At 39.5% G+C, this 27,983-nt stretch overlaps 3 protein-coding genes across 3 annotated transcripts in view; 1 reads left to right on the top strand and 2 right to left on the bottom strand.

Moving 5' to 3' along the window:
- LOC130913575 (two pore channel protein 1-like) overlaps positions 1 to 550 on the bottom strand; it is a 44,837-nt gene extending 44,287 nt beyond the window's left edge. The window contains exons 1-2 of the mRNA XM_057832277.1: positions 308 to 550; positions 8 to 102 (exon numbers count right to left, since the gene is read on the bottom strand). Coding sequence (XP_057688260.1) covers positions 8 to 101 — 94 coding nt within the window. The 5' untranslated portion in view covers position 102; positions 308 to 550. The remainder of the gene's footprint in view (positions 1 to 7; positions 103 to 307) is intronic.
- On the top strand, positions 44 to 17,315 carry LOC130913576 (dynein regulatory complex protein 10-like). Its single transcript, XM_057832278.1, has 5 exons — positions 44 to 278; positions 9,181 to 9,841; positions 11,733 to 11,954; positions 12,035 to 12,106; positions 14,048 to 17,315. Exons 1-5 carry the CDS (start codon positions 268 to 270, stop codon positions 14,345 to 14,347), a joined length of 1,266 nt encoding a protein of 421 aa, XP_057688261.1. The 5' UTR covers positions 44 to 267; the 3' UTR covers positions 14,348 to 17,315.
- LOC130913577 (coiled-coil domain-containing protein 42-like) lies at positions 16,647 to 27,748 on the bottom strand. The gene is made up of 7 exons (XM_057832279.1): positions 27,629 to 27,748; positions 27,393 to 27,537; positions 24,977 to 25,069; positions 21,851 to 22,033; positions 21,539 to 21,760; positions 21,296 to 21,454; positions 16,647 to 17,330 (listed from the first exon to the last, which is right to left on the bottom strand). Exons 2-7 carry the CDS (start codon positions 27,522 to 27,524, stop codon positions 17,232 to 17,234), a joined length of 888 nt encoding a protein of 295 aa, XP_057688262.1. The 5' UTR covers positions 27,525 to 27,537; positions 27,629 to 27,748; the 3' UTR covers positions 16,647 to 17,231.
- Between the last annotated feature and the right edge of the window lie 235 nt (positions 27,749 to 27,983).

The raw sequence follows: 27,983 nt of genomic DNA, 5'->3' as shown, positions 1-27,983 counted from the left end.
TACTCACTCTCGTCCCCCCTCTCTGGGTCTTCATTAAGTAGACCGCTGTTTGCATCGTCCCATGTGAGGATGAGAGGCACGTCATCGTCGTCGACTTCCATTCTTAATACACATAAAACATCATTACGTATCCCGACATAATTAGGCAAATATAGTTGTAAAGCTAGCTAGCTAGCTAGCTATGTGGGTACACGGGAGAAGTGCACAGCGGTAAGGAGCTAACGCTAACGTGAAGCTAACAAGTCAACTACCGAGAGAAAACAAGCAATGGATATCAAGTAAGTATGGAAAATTCTTTGTTGTTTACAGCGTTGGTCGTGTCCTAGCACGCAGGGGACGTCTGTCAGGGAATCAATTGGCTAAGTGTCACAAGCCGAAGCTGTCCTCTTGTGTCCATCGCTGCATTTTCAGAATCCGGAAGGCTGGAAAAATAGTCCAACTTTTTAGTTATTTTATGACTATTTTCTCATAAGCAACAACGCTGACGGACGTAGGGCATTTAAATCTAGTTCTGATTCTAAGTCGGTTTTTGGTGTGGCAATGTTTTGGTTTTTTTTACGACAATTTCAGCGACTCACGGCAAGCTGTCGCATTGTGTTTTCAAAATAAAAGTCCCCAATACAATAAACACTTTATTTCTATACATATTTTAATGGGCCTATTAATAGATGATATGGTTGTACATGAACATTTTGAGAATTTCATGGAGCCGCCATTGTTGTTGATAGTATCATAGCAACAGTATGAACGCGGCTGACACGCCAACGTAAGTAGAGTACTGTAGTTTCTAAATTTTTCTATTTAATCTTGGCCAGTGCATATGAAATATTTTCCTTTGGTAAATTATTTTAAAAATTATTATTTGCCAATTAACCAAGACCATAATAGTGATATTGTGCTATTTCTTCCAGTAGAATCAGAACAGAATCTTATTAACTTTAATAAATTAAATGAATGGATCAGGATGCATGCAACCATTTTAAAATGGTTGCATGTAAATGCAGAATAAGTATGGAAAGTGCATTTAAAAAAAAAAAAAACCACGTCTGGACGGTTACGTCGTCGTCAGTGTAATTAGGCATAGGCGGATATTGAGGGGAGCAGATGGGGCAATGACCCCCCCCCCCTTGCTTAAAAATGTGATTGCATGTAATTGACTTTCCTATAAATTAATTTAAAGTGCGTATGACAGGAGAAGAGAAAAAGTCTTGAATAGCATTAATATGTGAATTATAATCATATTTTGAGATGATTCAACTATACACAACAATTTAGCAAAGCGCAGATGACAAGAAATTTGATTTTTAATCTGACGGTTAGCCACGCCGACCATTATGGGGCTCGAGCATCCCCAAGAGGAGGATGACGTCGGCAGGAGAATGGTTTCATCTTTTTTACTATACAGCCCATTGAGGGGGAATTATTCAGAAGGCGGAAAATGGGAGGAAGACATCCGCAAAATGTAATTGTTTCAGTCTCTCTACTCCAATATTTTTACAGGATATTCTTTTTATCCAAGTGTTTTTCCCCAATAGCTAAATAAATGGTATGGTAATGACAAATAAGAGTCTTGTGCTAAATCAGCGGTCTCAAACCGACTCCACAAAGGGCCGCAGTGGGTCCTGGTTTTTGTTCCAACAGATCCAGCACAAACAGTTCAACCAATGAGGTTTCTACTAACATAAGCAGCACCTGATTGCAATCAACTGATTACACTTGTAAGAAACCAGATTGGTGAAAAGGTATTTGTCTCGTTTGGTTGGAATGAAATCCAGTACCCCCTGCGGCCCTTTGAGGACCGGTTTGAGACCACTGTGCTAAATGGAATATGAAATAATAAAAATGCATTTATTCAGTACGACATGGCAAAATTACTCCGTAATGGTCAAAACTGTCTACTTCACCTTTACTGTCGCACCTCCCAAACGATATTTTATGCCACTGTAGTTAGTCGGGCTTTTGTCATTTACCTGCCCCGGTTTCGGAGAATGTAAACAAAACAAGAGGCGTGACAGCTAGCCAACATGCTAACCTGAACCAAGTAATGTTTCAAAGTCTTTGAAACGATAAATAACACATAACTAGCCCGGATCATTTCACACGGTAGCGGGGTTATCGATTGTCTTCACCGGTCGGCAACCCGGCCGGTGGCGAGCATGTTAGAGCTCGTTGTTCCCTGCTGAGGGCAGAGGGCACGATTGCGGGGAAGCAAACCGGCCGATGTCGGAGGAGCGCGTAGCTGCCACATGGTCAACACGAATACGGCAAAATAGTGCTTTACGACACAGCGAAGACGTAAACAGCGAGAGAGTTATAGGAGAGCAGCAGCAGTTGTTGTGCAGCTAACATGGCAGAATGTGTCTGAGCCTAGGAGAGCTTTTCTACATGCCCATCCAGGATCAAACGTAAATAAATAGTTCTTTATTTAAAGAAAGTTTGTGGAGTTTACTTTGTAAAACCCGGCCATTTTTAACACAAAGTTGCAATTTCTGATTGGGTGGAAAATTTGACAGAACACTGGGCACACCAAAGGGCAATAGGTATAGTGCTCTCCCGGAGGGGGGGTGTGCGACAGGCCGCCGGTCGTCGGCCGAGTGGACATGGAGCATGTCAACAACAAAATGCAAGCCACCTCCGTATTAAAATGATCCCAGTATTTGACATAATACAAAACACAAAGTTTACTCACTTCCTCGTAAGTCCAGTGGTCCCGCAGTAGTAGGGCTTGCTTTGGTGAATACCTGCCGGTAAATGGGAACCTTTTGAAACCCCAAAAAGGCTCACATGCCTCTCCCTGGTGCAGCAACATTTTTCTGCAGCCGTTTGGCTGACGTGATGCGAAAAATAAACAAATTAATCCGCAAAATCAGCTGAATCCGCAGTCGTTCTGCATACTGTAGCATTGGCTGTATACTGACGATGACTATCCCGCTGACGTCACATTAGCAATCCTCGTCAAAACAGGAAGTCGCTCATTTTCATGGTGCGGGAAAAAAAACAACTAAATAAATATATCGATCGCTTTGACACACATCCAAGCGGTCCATTTCATTCAGGAGCATTAAATACCGCGGAAAATATGAAATAAACATGCTTTTTGCTGTCATAGGCATTTTAATCCTCAAGTTAGCGAGTGTTTAATTAGTCGGTGGAGTTGATTTCAACAAATTCCATGCAGTTTGTTAGTTATTTTTTTGTTTTAGGGCTTTGGAGTGGCTAAGCTAGCGCAAGTAAACGGTGCCTGCTTAGCATACCAATAAAAAACATGCATGTATGAGAATCACCGATGACCCATGCAATCAACAATGTTGGCTTTGTTTTCAGGATAAAGTTATCAAAACTTATCATTGCATATCGATAATTGTAGTATGAACAGCAACATTTGTAATTGGGCAGCTCTGAAGGGAACAGGCTGTCTTGGCAAACAGGGCAGAGTGATATCACATTTGTTTTTCTCACCGCTGTTTTTTTTTGGGGGGGGGGGCAAAAGGGACTCCCAGCAGACTGAGCACGAGTGGCCGAAGCACTCCTCTCTATTTTGGTTGCATTACGCATCTAAAAAAAATAGTCCTGCAGAATGAAATGAATTACGGCAGTTTGGTGTGACATTGTTGGTTATTTCGAACAATGATCTGCATTTTGTATTTACTTGACCATGTTAGATCTGTTGATATCATTTTTTTTTTTTATTGGCATTCTAAGCAGGCACCATTGACTCGCGCTAGCATAGCCACTCCGGAGCCCTGAAACTAACAAATAACTGACAAACTGCATGGAATTTGTTGAAATCAACTCCACCGAATAATTAAACCCCCACTAACTTGAAGATTATTCCTAATGTCAAAAATTCTGAATTTCCCCTTTAGACTAAAGGCCTAGCCTTACAATGTTGTCTATAAAAGTTGTAAAGCAATAAAACAAACCAGAAAAATTATGAAATGAACAAGACTCCTACAAAGTATTTCATAATAGATCAAATTTATTTTTGTAACGGATCATGTGACCTTAGAGACGGTCCTTTGCTTTGCTTTGCCAAAACTACACCTGAGGAGGCAAGAAAGATAACAATATTTTTTTTTAACCTCAGCTTTCAAAAGCTTCAACAACAACTGCGCATGACCCAAGGATTGAATACGAACAGTGTCAAGATATACTACAGTATACAGTTGTGGTTAAAAGTTTACATACACTTGTGAAGAACATAATGTCATGGCTCTCTTGAGTTTCCAGTTATTTCTACAACTCAGATTTTTCTCCGATAGAGTGATTGGAACAGATACTTCTTTGTCACAAAAAACATTCATGAAGTTTGGTTCTTTTATGACTTTATTATCGGTTAACAGAAAAAGTGATCAAATCTGCTGGGTCAAAAATATACATACATGGATCTGAAAAAGCGAATCATTGACTTGAACAAGTCAGGAAAGTCACTTGGAGCCATTTCAAAGCAGCTGCAGGTCCCAAGAGCAACAGTGCAAACAATTGTTTGTAAGTATAAAGTGCATGGCACTGTTTTGTCACTGCCACGATCAGGAAGAAAACGCAAGCTATCACCTGCTGCTGAGAGAAAATTGCTCAGGAGGGTGAAGATTCAACCGAGAATCAACAAAAAGCAGATCTGCCAAGAATTAGAAGCTGCTGGAACACAGGTGTCAGTGTCCACAGTCAAGCGTGTTTTGCATCTCCATGAATTTAGAGGCTGCCGTGCAAGAAGGAAGCCCTTGCTCCAAAAGCGGCACCTTAAGGCTCGACTGAAGTTTGCTGCTGATCACATGGACAAAGATAAGACCCTCTGGAGGAAAGTTCTGTGGTCAGACTAAACAAAAATCGAGCTGTTTGGCCACAATGCCCAGCAATATGTTTGGAGGAGAAAAGGTGAGGCCTTTAACCCCAAGTACACCATGCCTACCGTCAAGCACGGTGGTGGTGGTAGTATTATGCTGTGGGTCTGTTTTGCTGCCAATGGAACTGGTGCTTTACAGAGAGTAAATGGTATAATGAAGAAGGAGGATTACCTTCAAATTCTTCAAGATAACCTAACGTCATCAGCCCGAAGATTGGGTCTTGGGCACAGTTGGGTGTTCCAACAGGACAATGACCCCAAACACACATCAAAAGTGGTAATGGAATGGCTAAATCAGGCTAGAATTAAGGTTTTCGAATGGCCCTCCCAAAGTCCTGACTTAAACCCCATTGAGAACTTGTGGACAATGCTGAAGAAACAAGTCCATGTCAGAAAGCCATCAAATTTAACTGAACTGCACCAATTCTGTCAAGAGGAGTGGTCAAAGATTCAACCAGAAGCTTGTGGATGGCTACCAAAAGCGCCTAATTGAAGTGAAAATGGCCAAGGGACATGTTACCAAATATTAGCGCTGCTGTATGTATATTTTTGACCCAGCAGATTTGATCACTTTTTTCTTTTCACCCATAATAAAGTCATAAAAGAACCAAACTTCATGAATATTTTTTGTGACAAAGAAGTATCTGTTCCAATCACTCTATGAGAGAAAAATCAGAGTTGTAGAAATAACTGGAAACTCAAGAGAGCCATGACATTATGTTCTTCACAAGTGTATGTAAACGTTTGACCACAACTGTAAATGTTACATTTATTCCTGACACTGCGTTTCGGGGTCATCAACATGTTTTGCCCCTCCCTACAAAAATCAAACTCCGCCTATGATGTTGGGGCGGATCCATTAAATTTTTAGAAAAATCAATTTCAAGTAAGATGATAACTTCGTTCACAATCGATATTTATTTTGTTATAAAGTAGAGGCTAACAATGTGTTGTCATATCCCATTCAGTGTTGTTTTTGGCAGCCCTTTTCATTTTCGTCTCAGTCTTAATCTTTTAGATGATAATACTTGTCTTGGTCATATTTTGTTAATCTCAAAATGTATTTGTTTCGTCTAGTTTTTGTTGACGAAAACTCAAGACTAATTTTGTCTAGTTTTAGTTGATGTTTAAGAAACATTTTTGGGTCTGTAAAATTAAAAACAAAAAAACTCCAAAAATAACAAATAAAGGTTTCCAACTATTTCTATTCAACTATGTATTTGAACATTGACAGATGAGCAGATCTTGTAGCATCTACAAGGACAACACAAACTTGATGATAGTACTCACTCAGCAGGAAAACAGTAAATTATTTTCAATTAACTCATTTGCTCCCTAAAACGCATAAATACGTTCTATTTTTAATTGTTTAAGTGTCCCAAAAACGTATTTATACGTCTTTTACGTTTTTTTTTCACAACAGACATCTCTAGGTTCTGATGCAAGTTTGCTCCAAAGCACAATGCTCAAAATCCATTTTAAAACAATAAAACTGGCCACTGGAGGGCAGTTGCGCATTTGGTAAGAACTCATATCGGACCACGAAAGGAAATGAATGAAGAGAAATAGTCAGGAAGAAGTAAGAAGCGTGAGAAAAATGCGGAGAACGATTTAAACACAAGGCACATGCCCCGCACAAGTTCCCTAGGTGAATTATTTTATGAGGTAGTGGTCACTACAAAAGAAAGATTAAAAAAAAATCTATCTTGATGAGACAGAGAGGCGGTGATGAGGGAAAATTTTTACCCCGTCTGCCGATACAGCCGCGGCCACAACAGCGTCATCTCTCAGTTCAATAGTTTAGTTATGTGTAAATAAATTGTTACTTTGCTATCCAAAGCTCTATTTGTCTTGTTGTTTGTTATTTTGTAGAAGGGGAACATTATTCAGATGTTTGGGATGTCACAAAAGAAAAAAATAGCTGTGTTAAAGTCAAAGTTATGTTTGAAATATATGCTTTTACAAAAAGCTCAATTTCTCTTGTTTTTTCATTAGAAATTGGAAAATTGCGCAAACTAAGCTATTTTCTAATGCTGATATCTAAAGAATGGAAAAAGATACGAACTTACTTTTTTTCCTGCTGAAAGAAGAAAGTCTAATCTTTCTTTCGGCTGGTTCAATGTTTATATAGCAATAGAACAAAATTTTCTGTGGGCCTTGCTTGCAAAATCAGTCAAAATCCAGTAAAACGGCCAAGAGCGAAGGGGGTTTCTCTGGTGAAAATTGCTGCCGAGTGAATGAGTTAATTACAGACACCTGAACGCCACAAACGGTATGAAAAAAAAAACAGTTGTCCCACAGTTTAGAGGATGCTCGCTGTTAGCGTTAGCTTAATGCTAACGCTATGAGTTACATTTAATGTGTGATGATCACTCAGCACAGGCCTTTAAAGCCTAAAGCAACATTGCATATTCTCTCTGGCCAAAAAAAACAAATCTTACCATGTATGCGAGCCTGACTGGAGACTGGAACGACACACTGGTGAGTTGGGACGGGGGCGGGGCGCAAAACGTCACGAGTGACACAACCAGACGCTGCTACGATGCAGGCCAACTACACAAAATGTCATACATTATGAACATGTACCGTAATTTTCGGACTATAAGCCGCTACTTTTTTCATTCATTTTAAATCCTGCAGTTTATAGTCCAGTGTGGCTTATTTGTTGATTTATTTGGGTTAATAGTTAACACATTTTTTTTTGACAGTGGCATCATAAGACCGTCATAGTTATAACATGACACCAGAGGTTGCGCTAGACTTTTTCGTTGTCTGTCATTTTGACTGACAGGGTCATAAAAATCCGGTCATAATCTATTTTTACCCGTCACTTAAATTTTTAAAATGATAATAATGACATATTCAATAATATTTAGTTTTCATTCATTTTTAATTAATATTCTGTCCGAACAAGCTTAACAGAGAATCCACACCGTGCCATCACACATCAAGCAGATGAATATGTAACTTTTTCTCCGCAGTGACAAAAACAGCTGACTGTGGCCCCAGTAGGAAGGCTACATATGGAACAATGAAATTAATAGTTCACCTGCTGTGTTGCCTGAACGCAGTCTCACACCTTCCTCCAAGTGCGCATGGACTTGTATTGCGTGCCCGCTTGTGCAGTCCCTCTTTTTTCACCTCTTTAATCAACTCCATCGTCGTTTTGGGGCTTTTTGAATAAACTTCGGACACTCAGTTGCTTTGACATTTTTCCGAGTAAGGCCAACGACGTCATGCATCAAGAGAGACAATAGCTAATTAATATGCTCACTCGCCACCCTGTGGTCTGGGGTGTGAATTGCAACCTGTCAAAATGACAGATGGACTTCAGTTTTTTCCGTCACCGTTTTAAAAAAAACGGTCAACGACGGAAAATATTCGGTTAACGCGACCCCTGCATGACACTATCATGGGCATTACTAAATGCTTATGACAGATGTCATTAAGTGTCATCTGGCAAATTATGTCACTAACTCCATTTGTGTCCATCTTGGATGTTTTACATCCATTCAAAATGTGAGAATTTGCCGGATAACACTAAAAGACATCTGCTATAAACATTCATTAATGCTCATGACAGTCTCATGTCATAATTATGATTGTCTAATGACAGTCTTATGGCGCCACTGTCAAATAACGTGTAACAAGCAATTAATGAAACAACTGGAACAGTAACTGAAGAAATAATTTGAACAGTACATGCATTTTGACTATTATTTATATCTGTAGGGCTGGAATGCATGCTAAGAGGCATGTTGGATGACAACAGTGTTGACAGCAGGTGGTAGCAGAAGTTGACTGTCTCCTCCAAGGGAACAGTGATTGCCAAATGAGGCTTCTTTTATTAATTATTAATTCGTTACGCTTTGCAGCCAATTGGTTCGAAGCTTCATGGTGGTACATTTGGTCTTAGACAGCCTTAAGATGCCGCTGTCAAATAAAGTGTTATCGGTTAATATCTTTTGTAAATATCCCATAATACAGTGAGGAAGGCTGCGGCTTATAGTAGAGTGCGGCTTATCTGTGAACAAATGTCGTTTTCATGTCAAATTTGGTGTGCGGCGGCTTATAGTCAGTTGCGCCTTATAGTGCGAAAATTACGGTAACAGAAACCATTGCGCATTTTCATCTTGTTCTCGTCAGATGAAAACTGGATTGGTCTCATTATGTTTTAGTCTCCCAAAACACACTTATAGATTGTTATCGTCTCGTCTTCGTCATGAAAAAAGTGTTCATTGACGAATTAGTTTCGTTCTCGTCATCGTTGATGAAAACAACACTGATCCCATTATTCAAAATCAGCAGTCTCACATCCCGGTTCTTTTCTCCATCAGTGACAGCATGTCTGATGTTCTGCTGCTGGAGAGGGAGAGAGACAAGGATAGCCCACCGCGCTTGTCCCCCAGTCTGCAGCAGGACGACGACTGGGAAGCTGGTCTCGTCAATGAGGTGCCACAGCAGAGGCTTCTTTCTGCCGAGGCCCAGACTGTCTCAAACATTCTGGAGAACTGCATCAGTCAAATAGAGATCGTATCATCCCTTTCTGGCTTCTCCCAATTAGCTTGTCCATGTGGTGATGTAGAAGAGGAGTTTACCAGACTTCTCGCTGCGCATCAAATGTTAAGCGAAAGGCTGGAATCTTCCAATGACTTCCAGGAGATCATTGGTGGACCGGCGGGAGAAGAAAGTGCCAGAAGGAAAAGGAAGGCTCAGCTAGAGAGGGAATTCAAGTACTCTGTCAGGGACTTGCTCCGGTTTTTCCGCAGCCACCCTGACACCCTTTTGGGTTTGAGACCAGAGGTTAGCATTGACGTCGGGGAGATGGAGTCCACACTCGTAGTGGGACTGAAGAAATTTCATGTGCATATGATGGAAAGGTTGCAGACCACCCCAGAAGAGGAAATTATGTTAGCCCTTGAGACCGTGTCACCTGACACGGAACTTATAGTCAAACTAGAAGAAACGGCAGCAGCTATCATACAAAAAGATGTGGAGGTGAGACGTTGTATAATCACATCTTCCGTGTTGCCAAAATGTAATGTACGGTGGTATGAAAAAGTATCTGAACCTTTTGGAATTTCTCACATTTTTGAATAAAGTCACCATCAAATGTGAGCTAATCTTTATCAAAATCACACAGATGAAAAAAAACGTCTGTTTTAACTAAAACCACCCAAACATTTATAGGTTTTCATTTTTTAATGAGGATAGTAAGCAAACAATGACAGAAGGGGGGGAAATAAGTACCATCACATTCAATTTTTTGTGCCCCCCTTTGGCTGCAGTAACTTCAACCAGATTCCTGTTTCTGCAGATCTTGGCCAATTCTTCTCTACCAAACTGATGTAGTTCAGTCAGGTTCCTGGGAGATCTGGCATGAATCGCTGTCTTTAAGTCATGCCAAAGTATCTCAATGGGGTTTAAGACTGACTTGGCCACTCCAGAACATGTATTTTGATATTCTTAAACCAATCTGAAGTTGATTTACTTCTGTGTTTTGGATCATTGTCTTGTTGCAGCATCCATCCTCTTTTTAGTTTCAACTGTTTGATAGACGGCCTCAGGTTTTCCTGCAAAACATCCTAATAAACTTTTGAATTCATTCTTCCAATAATGATTACAATTTGTCCAGGTCCTGAGGGAGCAAAACAGCCCCAAATCATGATGCTCCCTCCATAAAGCTTCACAGTGGGGAATAGGTGTTGATGCTAGTAAGCTGGTCCATATTTCCTCCACACATGACATTGTGTGTTACTCCCAAACAATTCAACTTTGGTTTCATCAGTCAACAAAATATTTTGCCAAAACTTCTGTGGAGTGTCCAACTGCCGTTTTGCGAACATTAAACGAGCAACAGTGTTTTTTTTGTTGTTGTTTTATTTCCGACAGCAGTGGCTTTCTTCGTGGAGTCCTCTCATGAACACCATTCTTGGGCATAGTTTTACATAAGTTGATGTGTCCACATAGATGTTAGACTGTGCCAGTGGTTTCTGTAAGTCTTTAGCAGACATTCTAGGATTCTTTTTTTACCTCTCTGATTATTCTGCGCTGAACTCTTGGCGTCATCTTTGGTGGACGGGACCTCCCTGGGAGAGAAGCAACAAACTCTCTCCATTTGTAGACAACTTTTCTGACGATTAATGAACATCCAGAGTTTTAGAGATGGTTTTGTATCCTTTCCCAGCTTTATACAAGTCAACAATCCTTGATCGCAGGTCTTCAGGCAGCTCTTTTGACCAAGCCATGATGCACATCAGACAATGCTTCTCATCAAGACATTTCTTACCAGGTGTGTGTTTTATAGTGGGCAGGGCAGCTTTAAGCCACTCATCAGTGATTGGGCACACACTTGACTTAAATTGTTTTGGAAAAATTGGTTTCAATTGCTCTTTAACTCTCCTTACGTAGAGGGTTCACTTATTTTTCCCGCTTCTGTCATGGTTTGCATGCTATCCTCATTGAAATTTGAAAACCTATAAATGTTTGGGTGGTTTTAGTTAAAGCAGACACCGTTTTTTTTCATCTATGTGATTTTGACAAAAAGATCACATTTGATGGTGATTTTATGCAGAAATGTGAGAAATTCCAAAAGGTTCAGATACTTTTAGAAGATACTGTAGAAGGGTGGTGAATACCGAAATGAAAATGATTTCCACTCCAGAAAAGATACAATACTGTCATAGAAACAATGTTCTGTAAGATAGCATTAGTGTCTCATCACATGCATTTTTATGTAAGAATATAAACTGCCACATTACTTTGGCAAGAAAAGTATTTTAACAGGGGCATGTCCACTGTTTATTCATCCCTTGTTGGAAATAGCAATAAAATACCGTGACTCAGAGCACTTGTGTGACCTCTCCCAACTCTTGGATTGGATTCTTAGATTTCCGAGAAGACAGATGACATCCAAACTTTGGAGCGTCTTCTTAAGGAGAACCAGATAGAACCAGTTGACTGGCAGCTTCTCGCTGATGAACAATGCCAGTCCATCATCAAGGCGTCGCAAGAGAAGCAAACCAGCATCCAGCAGGAAATAGACCGACTCAACATCCGAATCCACACTTCGACACTTAAATTCAGAGAGGGGGAGAAAACACTCCAAGAGGTGTGCACTTTTATAGCTTCTTATGACATCATTTATGTGGCTGGGATTATATGAACCTCCTGTTTTTCCTTCTTTGGCAGATAAATGAAAATGTGGAAATGGAAATTGAGTACTTGCTCCAAAAGTTTGACGATGAAATAGAAGAACACCAGGTACAAACTTTTGAGTTTTTTCTTTTTTTGTTACTTCACCCTTTGATGGATATTAGTTACTACAGTGGACAGCTATTCAAAAGCTGACACTTAAGCTCTTTAGCCTTTTATAGAGCAAGTGACTACTTTTGGGAATTATTATTTTTGTTAACAGTTAAGAAGTTTAACCCAATGTATAGTATAGCAAGTTAATACGAAAGAGCATTTTTGGTCATCAAAAAAACAAGAAATGTTAGCAAGTATTATATTATTAAAGTGATCCTCTGATTTAAATACATGTAGGCTCTAATAAACCACAATTGTTCTCTTGTACTAAAAAATGTTGTTATAAACTCATAAAATGTTAAATCAATGGCAATATTTCATAATATTTAGTCCATATTTTGACCGTTAGTTGGCACCATGGTTTCCGGGCTCGCAGTGATGACGTAATTGGTATCTTTCCAAATGTGTAGCGTGTTCAACAATTGCTTATAAACTCGCGAAGTAAAATGCCACGATGTGCTGCTTTTGGATGCAATTTCCAGTCAAATGGAATAAAGGGGAGTGAAGTGAGGGGTCAAGGTGGAATTATTATTTTTATTGAATAAATGTGCATAAGTGGAAGCTTCTCCCCCTTTTTGGTCCCTGTATGCATGTATCCTACCCACCACGCGTTACAACTGGCGCCCGAACATTTTTCCTGGATCCTCAGTCAAGTAAGGGTCCCATCGCATCTGCAATAATGGTTTTGGATCTGTCCATTTATTGTTATTCGTCGGTCCCACAGCGGCTTTTCGGATCAGTCTCTTTTGTGGAATCGACGGCCTAATCGCGGCTGCGATATTGCAATGGGATCGGTCTAATTCCTGGATCTTCGAGTGAGTAAAAAACGTGGATTTGGATTAGTATAGCTATCTTTTTTGTTGACTATTCTTCGTGGGAGTTTTCCCCAAATCATACTAAATAATTAATGCACTATGGCACGCTACAGTGACGACAGTGACTCTGACGTGGACCTTACAACAATGTTGGAGTTCGTCAGGCAATGCGTGTTTGCGTACTGCTGAGCTCCCGAGTGAAGAGTGGTCAAGGTGGAAATATTATTTTTTGTGAATGAATGTGCATAAGTGGAAGCTTCTCTCCTTTCTGGTACTTTTATACACGTATCCTAGTTACCACGCGTTACAATGTACACGACCTGGATTACACAAGGTGTGCTCTTTGGCCTGTACTGTATGTAAAGCACACGACAGCTCTGGATGCTAACAATCTACATAATTATATTGGGAAAACGTTTGAAAATGCAATATGCTTACCTTGAATATCTGCTAATAAAACCGGAGTTCCCGAATCCCAACAGCATGCACTCTCGCTCCCAACCGGAGTTCACAACAGGACTCTCTCGCATCACCAGTTTTGCCCAACTTTTGTCTTATCAGGTATTTGCTGCACGCATTTTTCCCTGAAGCTCGTCTTTTGAACGACCGACAGTGCTGTCCTGCTCTTCACTTTTCAGATCTGGTTCAAATAGGAAGGGTAGAACTGACGACATGTTGGGAAAGCTAACGAGTGACGCGCTGGAATTTCGCCAACGGGACCAGTGACGTCACGCATTGCGACGTAACAAGAATGGCGACCTATCACCGAAAATAATTTTATAAACTTTATTAAAACAAAAACATTAAGAGGGGTTTTAATATCAAATTATTATAACTCATACTAACATTTATGTCTTAAGAATAGAGGATCCCTTTAATAATGTACAGTGAGCAGAAGTATTTGCACCCCTTGTGATTTTGCAAGTTCACCCACTTAGAAAATAGGTAGAAATCTGAAATTTCAATCATAGATGCATTTCCTCTTATAGAGACATAATCTAAAAAAAAAATCTAGAACTGGATATGAAATTGTGACAATCCACAAAGTGATTTAATCCACTTCACTGTCTTTGTCTCTCAGACTGAACTGGAGTTATGTCAGATCGATGTCGAGAGGGAAGAGGGGGAACGTAAAAGGTTGGAGGAGCCTTACGCAGACCTGGAGAAGGAATATGACCACATCATGGAGAGGCGGCGGATTGCAGATGAGAAAAGAGTTTCTGAGTGCAAGCTCAAGGTTGCTCTCTATTGTCAATCATGGTGGAGGGGCTACTGTACTCGTAAGATGTTACTCGCTAACCCCATCATACCTAGTAGTAAGGGCAAAAAGAAAGCCAAGGGCAAGGGCAAAGGTAAAGGCAAAGGCAAGAAGAAGAAATAGTCCAGATTTTAATGTCATCGAATGCCACTCAACTTTTCCTGCTTTAGTTTTGAAGCAAGGAAAAGTCTGCTTTATAAACCCTTTTCATTAAACTAGCTATAAAGCAAATGGAAATGATTTTGGTAATCTTAACTGACCTAAAGCAGGAAAAGTTTAGTCTGAGTCCAGACAGTGGGAAAAAAACAAGCATTTTTATCTAGTGTATATTTACACTTTTTGGTTGGTTTATGCGGTCAACCTATACCTTGTACTATAGTAATACCCCTTTCAGGGACAGTGGTCACTACAGAGGACAACTTACATATTATATGTATCATTGAAATGATTAATTACATATAGTATATTTTATATTACAGTATTTTACTGTAATAGTTTTCTGAGTTTATATAATGTTATTAAAAGCTACTTAAATGACTAAAAATGGATGTACACGCTAAAGTAGTTTTTTGTCATAGTGTTTAATTCATTACATGTCATTAACGGTGATAGATTTCCAGTTCATTTAAACTGGGAGGACTGGCCGTGAATGCTGATCTTTCAATGCCATTGGCGGTGCTAGACATCCAATCTGTGTTCATTCGCCCCTCTCAGTCAAAAGGGATTAGATGTCGAGCGCTGTCAATGACACTGAAAGATAAGCATGATGAGTTAAATGAGTGCCTTGTAAGGGTAGAAAAAAAAAAAATATTTTTTATATGAAAGGGTTTAGTGACCTTTCTTCCCAGTGAAAGACAAGCCAAGCAGCAGATATACACAAAATTGTAGTAGAAAGGAAAGTCTGAGCTTTTTCCAAGTTTTTCCACCTCACATTTACCAAGTAAGCTTGTATTAAAGTTGTTTAGCGGAGGATTGATAAACTAGAACACAAATTACCCACCAGTTGCTGTTTCCTTGTTCAACCACATGATGGCAACATGGGACTGTTGAATAGTGATCCAACGTCAGCCTCCTAAAATGAAGAGATAGCGAGAACGAAAAGTGGTATTTGACATGTGGCAAAATGGCTTTTAGCATATGGCATTTTTTTGGCATATGGCAAAATGGCTTTTGGAATACGGCATTTTTTGGGGGTATATTGCAAAATGGATTTTGGCGTATGGCTTTTTTGGTATTTGGCAAAATGGCTTTTGGAATATGGCATTTTTTGGGGTATATAGCAAAATGGATTTTGGCATATGGCTTTTTTTTTGGTATATGGCAAAATGGATTTTGGCATATGGTCGTTTTTGGTACATGGCAAAATGGCTTTTGGAATACGGCCTTTTTTGGGGTATATAGCAAAATGGATTTTGGCATATGGCTTTTTTTTGGTATATGGCAAAATGGATTTTGGCATATGGTCTTTTTTGGTACATGGCAAAATGGCTTTTGGAATACGGCATTTTTGGGGGGTATATGGCAAAATGAATTTTGGAATATGATATGGATTTTTTGGGTATATGCCATTTTTTGGCGTATGACAAAATAGCTTTTGGCATATGGCATTTTTTTCGGTTTATAGCATTTTTTTGGTATATGGCAAAATAGCTTTTGACATACGGTAGTTTTTTTTTGTATATGGGAAAATAACATTTGGCATATGACTTTTTTGGGGGGGGGCATATGGCAAAATTGCTTTTGGCATATGGCTTTTTTTTTTTTTTTTTTTTTGTATTTTAGCTGGACATGCATGTCCATGCAATTGACGGCCATGCATGTCCAAATTTCCCATTCATTTGAAATGGCAGAAAAACGTGTGATTTTTGACCATACATTTACCATTATAATAGTTTTCTGTCATTGAAAATGGATGGGAAATTTGGACGTTCAAGGCTGTCAACGGCATCACCTTACTTGGGTGCCAGTTTTGTGTCAATGTGCTGTAAAAGCCATATTCCCCCCCAAAAAAACAAAAAAACCACCGTATGCCAAAAGCCATTTTGCCATATAAAAAAAATGCCATATGTAAAAAAATGTCATATACTAAAAGCCATTTTGCCATATGCCAAAAGCGATTTGGACATATACTGAATACCACTTTTCGTTCTCGGCTCTGCAGGTAAAATGTGGTGATAAGCTACAATTAGAGAAGTAGAGTAGGGGGTAACAAAAACAGGGAGCCAGAACAGCCCCTTAAATGCTATCAAAATATGTCTATGCCACTAAATTTATAAAAAATAATCATATCTCGTGTGGGCCTAGCAATCCTCCTAATGGCTTGAAACTGAAGGGAGGGTTAAATGTCATACAGCGACAGGAGTCATTCAACATGAATAAATCTCACGGACAGGTTAATATTTATTATATTTTATTACCGTTTGTGAGTTAATTTTCTAATAATGTAGGACAAAAAACAGACAAAATCTTAAGCATTTTAAATTCACCCTGAAAACTCAAAAAGTGGATATCCACCCAATCTAAACTTTGTACCAGAGATCTGTAAAAGTATTTCTCTGCAAACTACAGATATCATTTTTTTTGCGTTTCTAGGTTTTTCTTCGAAATATGTTGAATTTCTTTTGCTGTATACATATACCTCTCAAAAGTCTTAGATTCCTTTAGAATTCAGCAATCTGATAAGATTTTGTAGGTAAGATTATTTCAGACGTACGTATATTTTTTTTGTTTAGAGGGATCATACTTGATTCAAACAATAACAGAAAATGCCTGTTTTATGGAAATGCCTTGCTGTATCTTGATATTTTTGGAAGTCATATTTGCTAATTAAATGCGAATTGTCTTTTTTTAGATACAGTATACATACATTGTGACATTTTTTTTCATAACAAGTTTATGTGATTCCATATACTGTAGCATCCACCATTTCATAAGTATACAAAAAATCTTGCACACAGTAGATTTAGAAATTAAAGAAATAAAAGCAATAATACACAACAAGTCAAAATTAAATACTGTAATGTTTGATCATCTCAGCATCATTCTTGTGTGAGCTACTTTGATGTTGTCTGACAATGTCCTTGTGGTCCTGTATGAACATCCTGATCTACAGAAAAGGCAGAACAATGAATGTGTTGATCTTACAGTGTATCACAAAAGTGAGTACACCCCTCGCATTTCTGCAGATATTTAAGTATATCTTTTCATGGGACAAGACAGACAAAATGACACTTTGACACATTGAAAAGTAGTCTGTGTGCAGCTTATATAATAGAGTTAATTTATTTTCCACTCAAAATAACTCCAAATATGTAAACCCCTGGCAACAAAAGTGAGTACACCCCTTAGAAACTAAATCCCTAAATGTCCAAATTGAGTACTGCTTGTCATTTTCCCTCCAAAATGTCATGTGACTCGTTACAGGAGTGCTGTCAGCATTGCTGCAGAGATTGAAGAGGTGGGGGGGGTCAGCCTGTTAGTGCTCAGACCATACGCTGCACCAGGGCCGGCACTAGCTATTTTGGTGCCCTAGGCATAAATGCTTTGTGGTGCCCCCCCATCCCCCCATCCACCAATACAAGACAAAACATTCAGGGATTATAAGGTGAAATATTCTTTTGAACCATGGTACAAACATTTTCTAAATTAATTATAGTATTATGCAGGCCCATATGTAAAACACAGATACATGAAAACTTTAATATTATACCTTTATATACATGGACGGATAGGGCACTATATAAACAGTCTGGACATAATGTGGAAACAATGAATATGAAAGGGGAAATCTACATACAGTGCCTTGCAAAAGTATTCGGCCCCCTTGAACCTTGCAACCTTTCGCCACATTTCAGGCTTCAAACATAAAGATATAAAATTTTAATTTTTTTGTCAAGAATCAACAACAAGTGGGACACAATCGTGAAGTGGAACAACATTTATTGGATAATTTAAACTTTTTTAACAAATAAAAAATTGAAAAGTGGGGCGTGCAATATTATTCGGCCCCCTTGCGTTAATACTTTGTAGCGCCACCTTTTGCTCCAATTACAGCTGCAAGTCGCTTGGGGTATGTTTCTATCAGTTTTGCACATCGAGAGACTGACATTCTTGCCCATTCTTCCTTGCAAAACAGCTCGAGCTCAGTGAGGTTGGATGGAGAGTGTTTGTGAACAGCAGTCTTCAGCTCTTTCCACAGATTCTCGATTGGATTCAGGTCTGGACTTTGACTTGGTCATTCTAACACCTGGATACGTTTATTTTTGAACCATTCCATTGTAGATTTGGCTTTATGTTTTGGATCATTGTCCTGTTGGAAGATAAATCTCCGTCCCAGTCTCAGGTCTTGTGCAGATACCAACAGATTTTCTTCCAGAATGTTCCTGTATTTGACTGCATCGATCTTCCCGTCAATTTTAACCATCTTCCCTGTCCCTGCTGAAGAAAAGCAGGCCCAAACCATGATGCTGCCACCACCATGTTTGACAGTGGGGATGGTGTGTTCAGGGTGATGAGCTGTGTTGCTTTTACGCCAAACATATCGTTTTGCATTGTGGCCAAAAAGTTCCATTTTGGTTTCATCTGACCAGAGCACCTTCTTCCACATGTTTGGTGTGTCTCCCAGGTGGCTTGTGGCAAACTTTAAACAAGACTTTTTATGGATATCTTTGAGAAATGGCTTTCTTCTTGCCACTCTTCCATAAAGGCCAGATTTGTGCAGTGTACGACTGATTGTTGTCCTATGGACACTCTCCCACCTCAGCTGTAGATCTCTGCAGTTCATCCAGAGTGATCATGGGCCTCTTGGCTGCATCTCTGATCAGTTTTCTCCTTGTTTGAGAAGAACGTTTGGAAGGAAGGCCGGGTCTTGGTAGATTTGCAGTGGTCTGATGCTCCTTCCATTTCAATATGATGGCTTGCACAGTGCTCCTTGAGATGTTTGAAGCTTGGGAAATCTTTTTGTATCCAAATCCGGCTTTAAACTTCTCCACAACAGTATCTAGGACCTGCCTGGTGTGTTCCTTGGTTTTCATAATGCTCTCTGCACTTTAAACAGAACCCTGAGACTATCACAGAGCAAGTGCATTTATACGGAGACTTGATTACACACAGGTGGATTCTATTTATCATCATCGGTCATTTAGGACAACATTGGATCATTCAGAGATCCTCACTGAACTTCTGGAGTGAGTTTGCTGCACTGAAAGTAAAGGGGCCGAATAATATTGCACGCCCCACTTTTCAGTTTTTTATTTGTTAAAAAAGTTTAAATTATCCAATAAATGTTGTTCCACTTCACGATTGTGTCCCACTTGTTGTTGATTCTTGACAAAAAAATTAAATTTCATATCTTTATGTTTGAAGCCTTAAATGTGGCGAAAGGTTGCGAGATTCAAGGGGGCCGAATACTTTTGCAAGGCACTGTAGCTTTAAGATTGTTTTTTTTTTTTTTTTTACTAATTAGTTTCACCAGTAGATGTCGCTCTTGGCCTCTGAACCTCTCGAAAATGACTACGGCTTCTTACTAATGGAAAAATTTCGGTATCAACATAGTCGTTGCATAAAACCACTACCGGTATGTCTCGTAACATTCCATTTAATTTTCATTGTGCAATGAATTTGCAAGTCACATCATTTCCACCACAGTGTTTTGGAGTGTTTTTTTTTGGTTGTGCACACTAATAAACCGTTCATAACCTGATTTCTGGAGTTACCAGATTATTCAAGTGGTCATGTAAAGAGCATGATCCGCTATCCTTTATCTGATAAACACAGCTATTTTACATCTCTGAGCATGTGTACAAATGGAAAAATGGATGTCGCTAGAGAGGCCTTAGGGACGCCAAACTGATTCGCTTTCAGCCTATGGGCCTACTCTGCAGTTAGCGAGCTTGTGTAACGCAATCGCCACACAGGCATTTGAAGAGGTTCAGTGGGACAACTTCAAGCAAGCATGGGTTTTTGGTAAACATGGAGGAAGGCCTATGCGGAGACCAAGAGTTTTACATCATGTACTTGAAAAGAAATCGAACTATTGACTTAACATGTAAACCAGTTTTTTCCTGATTATCACGTCACGTAAATGTGTCAAATCTCATTATTGTCATTACATGGTTTTTCCCAGTTATCAGATTATTGTAGTCATGTAAACGTAGCTGATAATAAATAAACAATTGTTTTAAAAAAAACAACAACAACAACATTCTTACCTGCAAGTGATGCGCGGGCATCATCTCGCTGCTTTTTCCTCTTCTTTTTTTCCGCCCCGACTCTTGTTTTCTTTTCGATGACATTTCCTTTCAAGAATAAAACTTCTGCCAAATTTGCGACTGAAGCATAATGGAGCAAACCACTAGGGAATGGGGGGGCAAAGGTAGACTGACGAGAGGGCCTTACAGGAGATTCTTTTTTTGTGTAAATAATGAGCCTATGTTACTTATATTTGTACTACTTGCATTTATCAGGCTTTACAAAGTTTTATTTTAAATACTATATATTGTTGTTATTATTACAATTACTATTTTTTAGGATTTTTTACAAACTTGATTTTTTTTTTTTTTTTTGTGCCCCTTCAGGCAGAGTTGGTGCCCTACGCGCAGTGCGTGTTATGCGTATGGGGAGTGCCGTGTTTGCGCTGCACTCTGCATCAAATTGGTGTGCATAGCTGTCACCCCAGGAGGAAGCCTCTTCCTCCTGGGGTGACAGCCATGCATCAATCTCTGCAGCAATGCTGACAGCACTCCTGTAACGAGTCACATGACATTTTGGAGGGAAAATGACAAGCAGTACTCAATTTGGACATTTAGGGATGTACGTAGCTTCTATGGGGTGTAGTCACTTTTGTTGCCAGGGGTTTGGATATTAATGGCTAATTTTTGAGTTATTTTGAATGGAAAATAAATTAACTCGATGATATAAGCTGCACACAGACTACTTTTCATTGTGTCAAAGTGTCATTTTGTCAGTGTTGTCCCATGAATAGATATCTTATATCTGCAGAAATGCGAGGGGTGTACTCACTTTTGTGTTACACTGTATGTGCTGCAGTAGTTGCTCCGTCAGGGTACCTACCTTGTCCAGTTGTGTGTCATTGTCATTCAGAGGGACACCTTTCTCTCCCTCCATGTCACCGCCCGTCAACTCGTAGAGGTTGAGTGTCGCCATCTTGATCTGTCCCAGTAAGAGCGTTGCCTTGGCTGCAGTGCTGTGAATGTGCTTCCACTTTGTCTCCTGTGTAAAGGAATGACAGAAAAACAATTACTATGGTACAACATTCAACATAAGATTCCTTTTCATGGGCATTAGGTTCAATACCCAGTGTTCTGCTTCAGAATGGGCCCTATCCAGTTTGCGGTGCATCTGTGCCAGCTGATTGTTGCATTGCAGAAGCATCATGTGATGCTGGCTGTTAAAGGTCAGCAGGGCTTTCCTCTGCTGGTCCATCTGATCTTCTGCTAACCTCTGCTTCTCACAAAGCTGCTCCCTGATGCGAAGAAGATTCTCCAGATGACCTGCTAGAGATGCTTCATCTTCAAACTGTTCACATACACAAACATGTCAGAGACTAAAATAACATAACCGATTCTCTTCACGTTGCTGTGCAATCATGTGACTTTGTTACCTTACCCGAGTTAGTTTTACCACCTGCTGCATGTAGTCCTGATGAACTGTATAACTTTGCATGCGAAGAAGGAGCTCCTGTTTTGTGTGCTGCATTTGTGTGTACTCTTCCTTAAGCATCTTCATCTCGACTTCTTTCTCGTTGGCTTCTTTCTCTGCTTTTTTAACATTTTGATCTGCAGCTTGTTCCTTCACAAGGGGATATTTTGGCTTTAAAAGACAGTAACTTACAGTAAAACCCAAGGGCGTTTGCATAGGGACGGGAGGGACATAACACGACCAACTTTTCAGGATGCTCATATTATCCCCACCAACTTTTAAGCAACCTTATTTGCATTATATAATGACTTCAGTTATATAGGTAATTTCTTCCTATATATCCTTCCTATCTTCCTATATATTGTAAGGATAAAATAGATCCTACCATTATTAAGTGAATTACAGTACTTTTATTATGTTCAGACTTACATTGACCCCTTTTCACTCTATGAATGTGCCAGTCCATTTTTTTCCCTAAAACGCACGTTTGATTGGCTGCTAAATTGACCCCGCCCCCTTCAAAGACGAGGGCTATTACAAGTTTTTCCTGCGAGCAGCAGCCACTGTAAGTAATGTAAAAAGACGTCAATGTTGTGGAGGTGGGGTACACTCCACTAATTTTGCTACTGCTACAGCGCTTGAAATCGATTTTACTCAATGAGATTTCTTGAAATAACAAGACTTACAGTGCCTTGCAAAAGTATTCGGCCCCCTTGAACTTTGCAACCTTTCGCCACATTTCAGGCTTCAAACATAAAGATATAAAATTTTAATTTTTTGTCAAGAATCAACAACAAGTGGGACACAATCGTGAAGTGGAACAAAATTTATTGGATAATTTAAACTTTTTTAACAAATAAAAAACTGAAAAGTGGGGCGTGCACTATTATTCGGCCCCCTTGCGTTAATACTTTGTAGCGCCACCTTTTGCTCCAATTACAGCTGCAAGTCGCTTGGGGTATGTTTCTATCAGTTTTGCACATCGAGAGACTGACATTCTTGCCCATTCTTCCTTGCAAAACAGCTCGAGCTCAGTGAGGTTGGATGGAGAGTGTTTGTGAACAGCAGTCTTCAGCTCTTTCCACAGATTCTCAATTGGATTCAGGTCTGGACTTTGACTTGGCCATTCTAACACCTGGATACGTTTATTTTTGAAGCATTCCATTGTAGATTTGGCTTTATGTTTTGGATCATTGTCCTGTTGTAAGATAAATCTCCGTCCCAGTCTCAGGTCTTGTGCAGATACCAACAGGTTTTGTGTTGCTTTTACGCCAAACATATCGTTTTGCATTGTGGCAAAAAAGTTCAATTTTGGTTTCATCTGACCAGAGCACCTTCTTCCACATGTTTGCTGTGTCTCCCAGGTGGCTCGTGGCAAACTTTAAACGAGACTTTTTATGGATATCTTTGAGAAATGGCTTTCTTCTTGCCACTCTTCCATAAAGGCCAGATTTGTGCAGTGTACGACTGATTGTTGTCCTATGGACAGACTCTCCCACCTCAGCTGTAGATCTCTGCAGTTCATCCAGAGTGATCATGGGCCTCTTGGCTGCATCTCTGATCAGTTTTCTCCTTGTTTGAGAAGAAAGTTTGGAAGGACGGCCGGGTCTTGGTAGATTTGCAGTGGTCTGATGCTCCTTCCATGTCAATATGATGGCTTGCACAGTGCTCCTTGAGATGGTTAAAGCTTGGGAAATCTTTTTGAATCCAAATCCGGCTTTAAACTTCTCCACGACAGTATCTCGGGACCTGCCTGGTGTGTTCCTTGGTTTTCATAATGCTCTCTGCACTTTAAACAGAACCCTGAGACTATCACAGAGCAGGTGCATTTATACGGAGACTTGATTACACACATTTGGATTCTATTTATCATCATTGGTCATTTAGGACAACACTGGATCATTCAGAGATCCTCACTGAACTTCTGGAGTGAGTTTGCTGCACTGAAAGTAAAGGGGCCGAATAATATTGCACGCCCCACTTTTCAGTTTTTTATTTGTTAAAAAAGTTTAAATTATCCAATAAATGTTGTTCCACTTCACGATTGTGTCCCACTTGTTGTTGATTCTTGACAAAAAAATTAAATTTCATATCTTTAGGTTTGAAGCCTGAAATGTGGCGAAAGGTTGCAAGATTCAAGGGGGCCGAATACTTTTGCAAGGCACTGTATATACATTATATGTGATATCTACCATGTCTACCATATCTACCATAACATTTGGGCGTAGTTTGTAGCCTATCGGCTACAACATGTATTATTGGAGCTACCTCTACCTAGCATCGCGTTTGCTCGGCGTTACAACTTTCTTGCCTCCTCCCCACTCCTGCTCTGCTCTGTCGTCTCGGTGAGTCCGTCCGTCTCCCTCAGACTTTTCGACCAATATAATAACGCATAGTAATGCATGCCTTTCCGTCCTCAGAAACGGTAACGGCGTTGCCAAGATAAGAAAAGTAATTAATTAGATTACCCACTACTGAAAAAAAAAACGCCGTTAGTAACGCCGTTATATTGTAACGCCGTTATTAACAACACTGGTAATATGGTAAAGAATCCAATTGTGGCTAATGATAACATATGATGGTTAGCGACCGTGTGGCTTAGTATGGCCATCCCGTAAAGCAGTCAGCACATTTGTAGTTTTTTGTGTGGCAGAGTTCCTGCCACCCTCCTCAAAGTTAATTAGTGCCGGTGAAAGTGATACAGACCCCCTCCAGATATAAAAGAGGTGTCATTCAACTAGTTGTAAGTCGACATCACAAATGTTATGAAAATATTTTATAAAGGTTAAAAAGTTACCTAGTGTTGCTTTAAATTTCATGTAGGAAATGCTAAATGTACTTGGGGGAAATGGTATTCAAATTTCATTACAGTAATAGATACGTTTCAAGGGATTTGAGTCCCCAATAAAAACATTCCTTTGTGCTCTAGCCTTAGAGTTCATGATAATTTACCTGCCTTAATGCCTAACGAATATGTCATGATTTGAGAAAACACCCAGGTGTGAACTCCACAAATTTTTGGGGGGGATATTGATATTGAGCGTCATCATGAGGTCTTATGTAAAGTGTTTGTGAAGTTATCATCTAATGTACCTTTGGAGAATTAACAAGGTTTGTGAGTAATTTCTTGGCTGTCTTCACTTTATTAAGTAGCTCATCTTCACATCGTTGCAAACACTCCAACGTCTACATAGGGAAACGAAAGGCACAAGGTTACTTTTGTCATTTTGTGAATTTTGTTATCAGTGAAGCGGGAAGTGGGGTGCTGCCCTCTGATGTTGAGGACATTTTTTTAAAGTAAATCAATAAACAAAATATTTACTAGCACAAACGAATTTTTTTGCAGCACACATGAGGACAAACCTAGCACAAAACAAATAGCACCATTGCGGTTCCATTCTGGGGTTGTATTTTCGGGTTTGTTTTTTGAATTATTTTGTGTTTTTCCAACTTTGTTTTTCAAAATAATTTATTTTTGGGTTTGTTTTTTGAATTAATTTTTTTCCAACTTTGTTTTTCAAAATAATGTATTTTTGAGTTTGTTTTTTTGAATTAATTTTTTTTTTCCTGAGCTTGGCTCCCGAGGAAAAAATATTTATTCAAAATTCAAGCACTTGGAAGTCTCGCGCGAACTCTGTCCTGCAAGTTCAATACTGGAAGACACCTCTCGCGAGACCTTCAAAGGGTCGTTTTTCAAATAAATATTTTTTCCTGAGCTTGGCTAATGCTAATGGCTACCAAGAAAAACATTAATTCAAAAAACAAACCCAAAAATAAATTATTTTGAAAAACAAGGTTGGAAAAACACAAAATAATTCAAAAAACAAACCCGAAAATAAATTATTTTGAAAAACAAGGTTGGAAAAACACAAATTAATTAAAAAAACAACCCCCAAAATAAATTATTTTGAAAAACAAAGTTGGGAAAAAAATTAATTCAAAAAACAAACCCAAAAATAAATGACTCAGAAAAACGAAGTTGGGAAAAAAATTAATTAAAAAAAACGACCTTAAAAATAAATTACTCAGAAAAACGGAGGGTTGAAAAAAAAATTAATTCAAAAAATAGCCCCAAAAATAAATGTCAGAAAAACGGAGAGTTGAAAATTTTTTTTCAAAAAACAGCCCCCCATTTAAAAAATTTTTCATGTGAATGCAATATGCTTCCGTAGCTCTCACAGAATTACATTTAAAAATATGTGGTGTTGATTGCTGTCTCAGCCGAAAAGGTTCCCGACCCCTGCACTAATGCATCTAAGGCAGTGCTTCTCAATTATTTTCTGTTACGCCCCCCCCAAGCAAGACGTAAATGTTTCGCGCCCCCCCAAACTCTCCGCCGCCACTGTAAATAGTATTATTCGTCTATAAAATTACTATTATAAATACGCATCTGCCTAACATTGTGTCCTTTTTTTCTAATAAAGAAAAAAAGTAACAGATGAACTTATAATAAAGTATAACTTTTTTAACATTGTTTTGTTTGTAACAGAGAAGACTTGACGTGCATCAATTTGCCTGAATTTTAAAAAAAAAGTCACATTCAAACTGTAAAAATACACTCAAAGTATTTTTGACCATTTGATACAGAAAAATAAAATGTAATAAAATCCGTAAATAATAACAAATTCAAATTGATTAGAAACATTTACTCATGAGGACAATATGCCAAAAAATTTGTCCGAAAAAACAAAAATGAATAAAGGAAAAAAAAGAGTGTCCTTGGACAGAAGGACAGTTTTTATTTTTGCTGCTCACACTCAGTATTACCTCCTTTGCAATGGTGTGGAGTCATTTTGCAATGAGCATGCTAACAATGCTCACTGGTTTACTGATATAACACTGACAAAGCAGGACTATTGTTGGCAACATTCGACACGTTTTCGCTGAAAAACAATCAAGCGGCTTATCAATGAGATTGGGGTCGAATGTCTTTAAGTGGCGTCTTAATTGATTTGGCTTCTGGCAGTCCGCTATAATTATTTTCAGACACAGTAAACAGTAGTCTTTCCTCATCACCCCACTGTATTAAAAGTCAAAGCTAAAAGGCAAACGGCACGAAAAAAGCGCATTCTCGGCGGCCGAGGTAGAACCGTAGGTGAGGGCGGTCGTCGTGACGATCCCAAGCCGAAAATGGCACTTCTCGGGCGGCGACGTGAGAACTGGACAAGACAGTGGGTCGCTGCGTGAGTGAGTCCGGTCGGAAAACGGCTTTCGAAAACGGCGGCGGCGCACTGCTCTTCATATCTGTTTTCTGTGTGCTGAGTGCCCTTCCTTAGTTCCAAAATACTGCACGCACTCTGAAAATGAGAGCGCCACTGCCACCCACTGAGTGGATGTGCAAGTACACTTTATTCCAGTCCGGCAAAAAAAAAAAAAGAAAAAAAGAAAAAAGCATGTTCCCCGAGGACACATGCGCCCCCCCTGGCATCGCTCTGCGCCCCCCCAGGGGGGCGCGCCCCACTATTTGAGAAGTACTGATCTAAGGGTTAAGCAGAGATTGGGGAGCCACCTGTGCGCGTTGCTCCAGTACGGCCACTAGATGTTCTTGCTCAAGACGACCTTTTATGAGCTCATTGAGCGTGTCGTTCCTGTCGAAGTTCCTCCTCCTCGCCGTCACAACGCAGCGTCCACCCTCGGACATGCTGCACTTCACACTTGAACGCACAACAACAAGGAGCGTGTTAATGATCATTGATGGCTGACACGCGGACAGTGGCCGAGTTTCACGGTTTCGTGTCAACTTACTGTGTGTGAAATGCTCTCCTCGGGGAAACTCGGAGATGATTAATATATGATGTCCAAAATTCAACTACTGAATTTGAAGGTTGGCTCTGATAGTGTACTTTGGCTTGTATTGGTATCACTTTTCCAAGTCTTTGTCGACGCTGGGGTGCTTCTGGTCGTTGTTATGGTAACCACCAGACAGTCGCTAGGATCTTTACATAAACAAGAGTTCTACACCAAAATACTCAAATTTTGTAAGGAAGTTTTAACAAACAAAAACTAAAGCTCTTTCACTGAACAGTGGCAAAAAAATATATATAGCGGAAAAAACTCAGGTGACTTGAAGTTCCACTCTGAGTGCCCCAATTTGGCCAAC

This window comes from Corythoichthys intestinalis, chromosome 3 (genome assembly GCF_030265065.1).
Source record: "Corythoichthys intestinalis isolate RoL2023-P3 chromosome 3, ASM3026506v1, whole genome shotgun sequence".
Taxonomy (NCBI): Eukaryota; Metazoa; Chordata; class Actinopteri; order Syngnathiformes; family Syngnathidae; genus Corythoichthys; species Corythoichthys intestinalis.
This window is presented reverse-complemented; position numbering and strand designations above follow the sequence as displayed.

Coding starts and splice junctions, on each gene's coding strand:
- LOC130913576 (XM_057832278.1), top strand. Junction 11,955..12,034: donor GGGAGAAAACACTCCAAGAG/GTGTGCACTTTT, acceptor CTTCTTTGGCAG/ATAAATGAAAATGTGGAAAT. Junction 12,107..14,047: donor ATGAAATAGAAGAACACCAG/GTACAAACTTTT, acceptor TTTGTCTCTCAG/ACTGAACTGGAGTTATGTCA.
- LOC130913577 (XM_057832279.1), bottom strand. CDS start 27,524: ATGTCCGAGGGTGGACGCTGCGTTGTGACGGCGAGGAGGAGGAACTTC. Junction 22,034..24,976: donor ACCTTGTTAATTCTCCAAAG/GTACATTAGATG, acceptor CCCCTTGTGAAG/GAACAAGCTGCAGATCAAAA. Junction 21,455..21,538: donor ATTCTGAAGCAGAACACTGG/GTATTGAACCTA, acceptor TCCTTTACACAG/GAGACAAAGTGGAAGCACAT.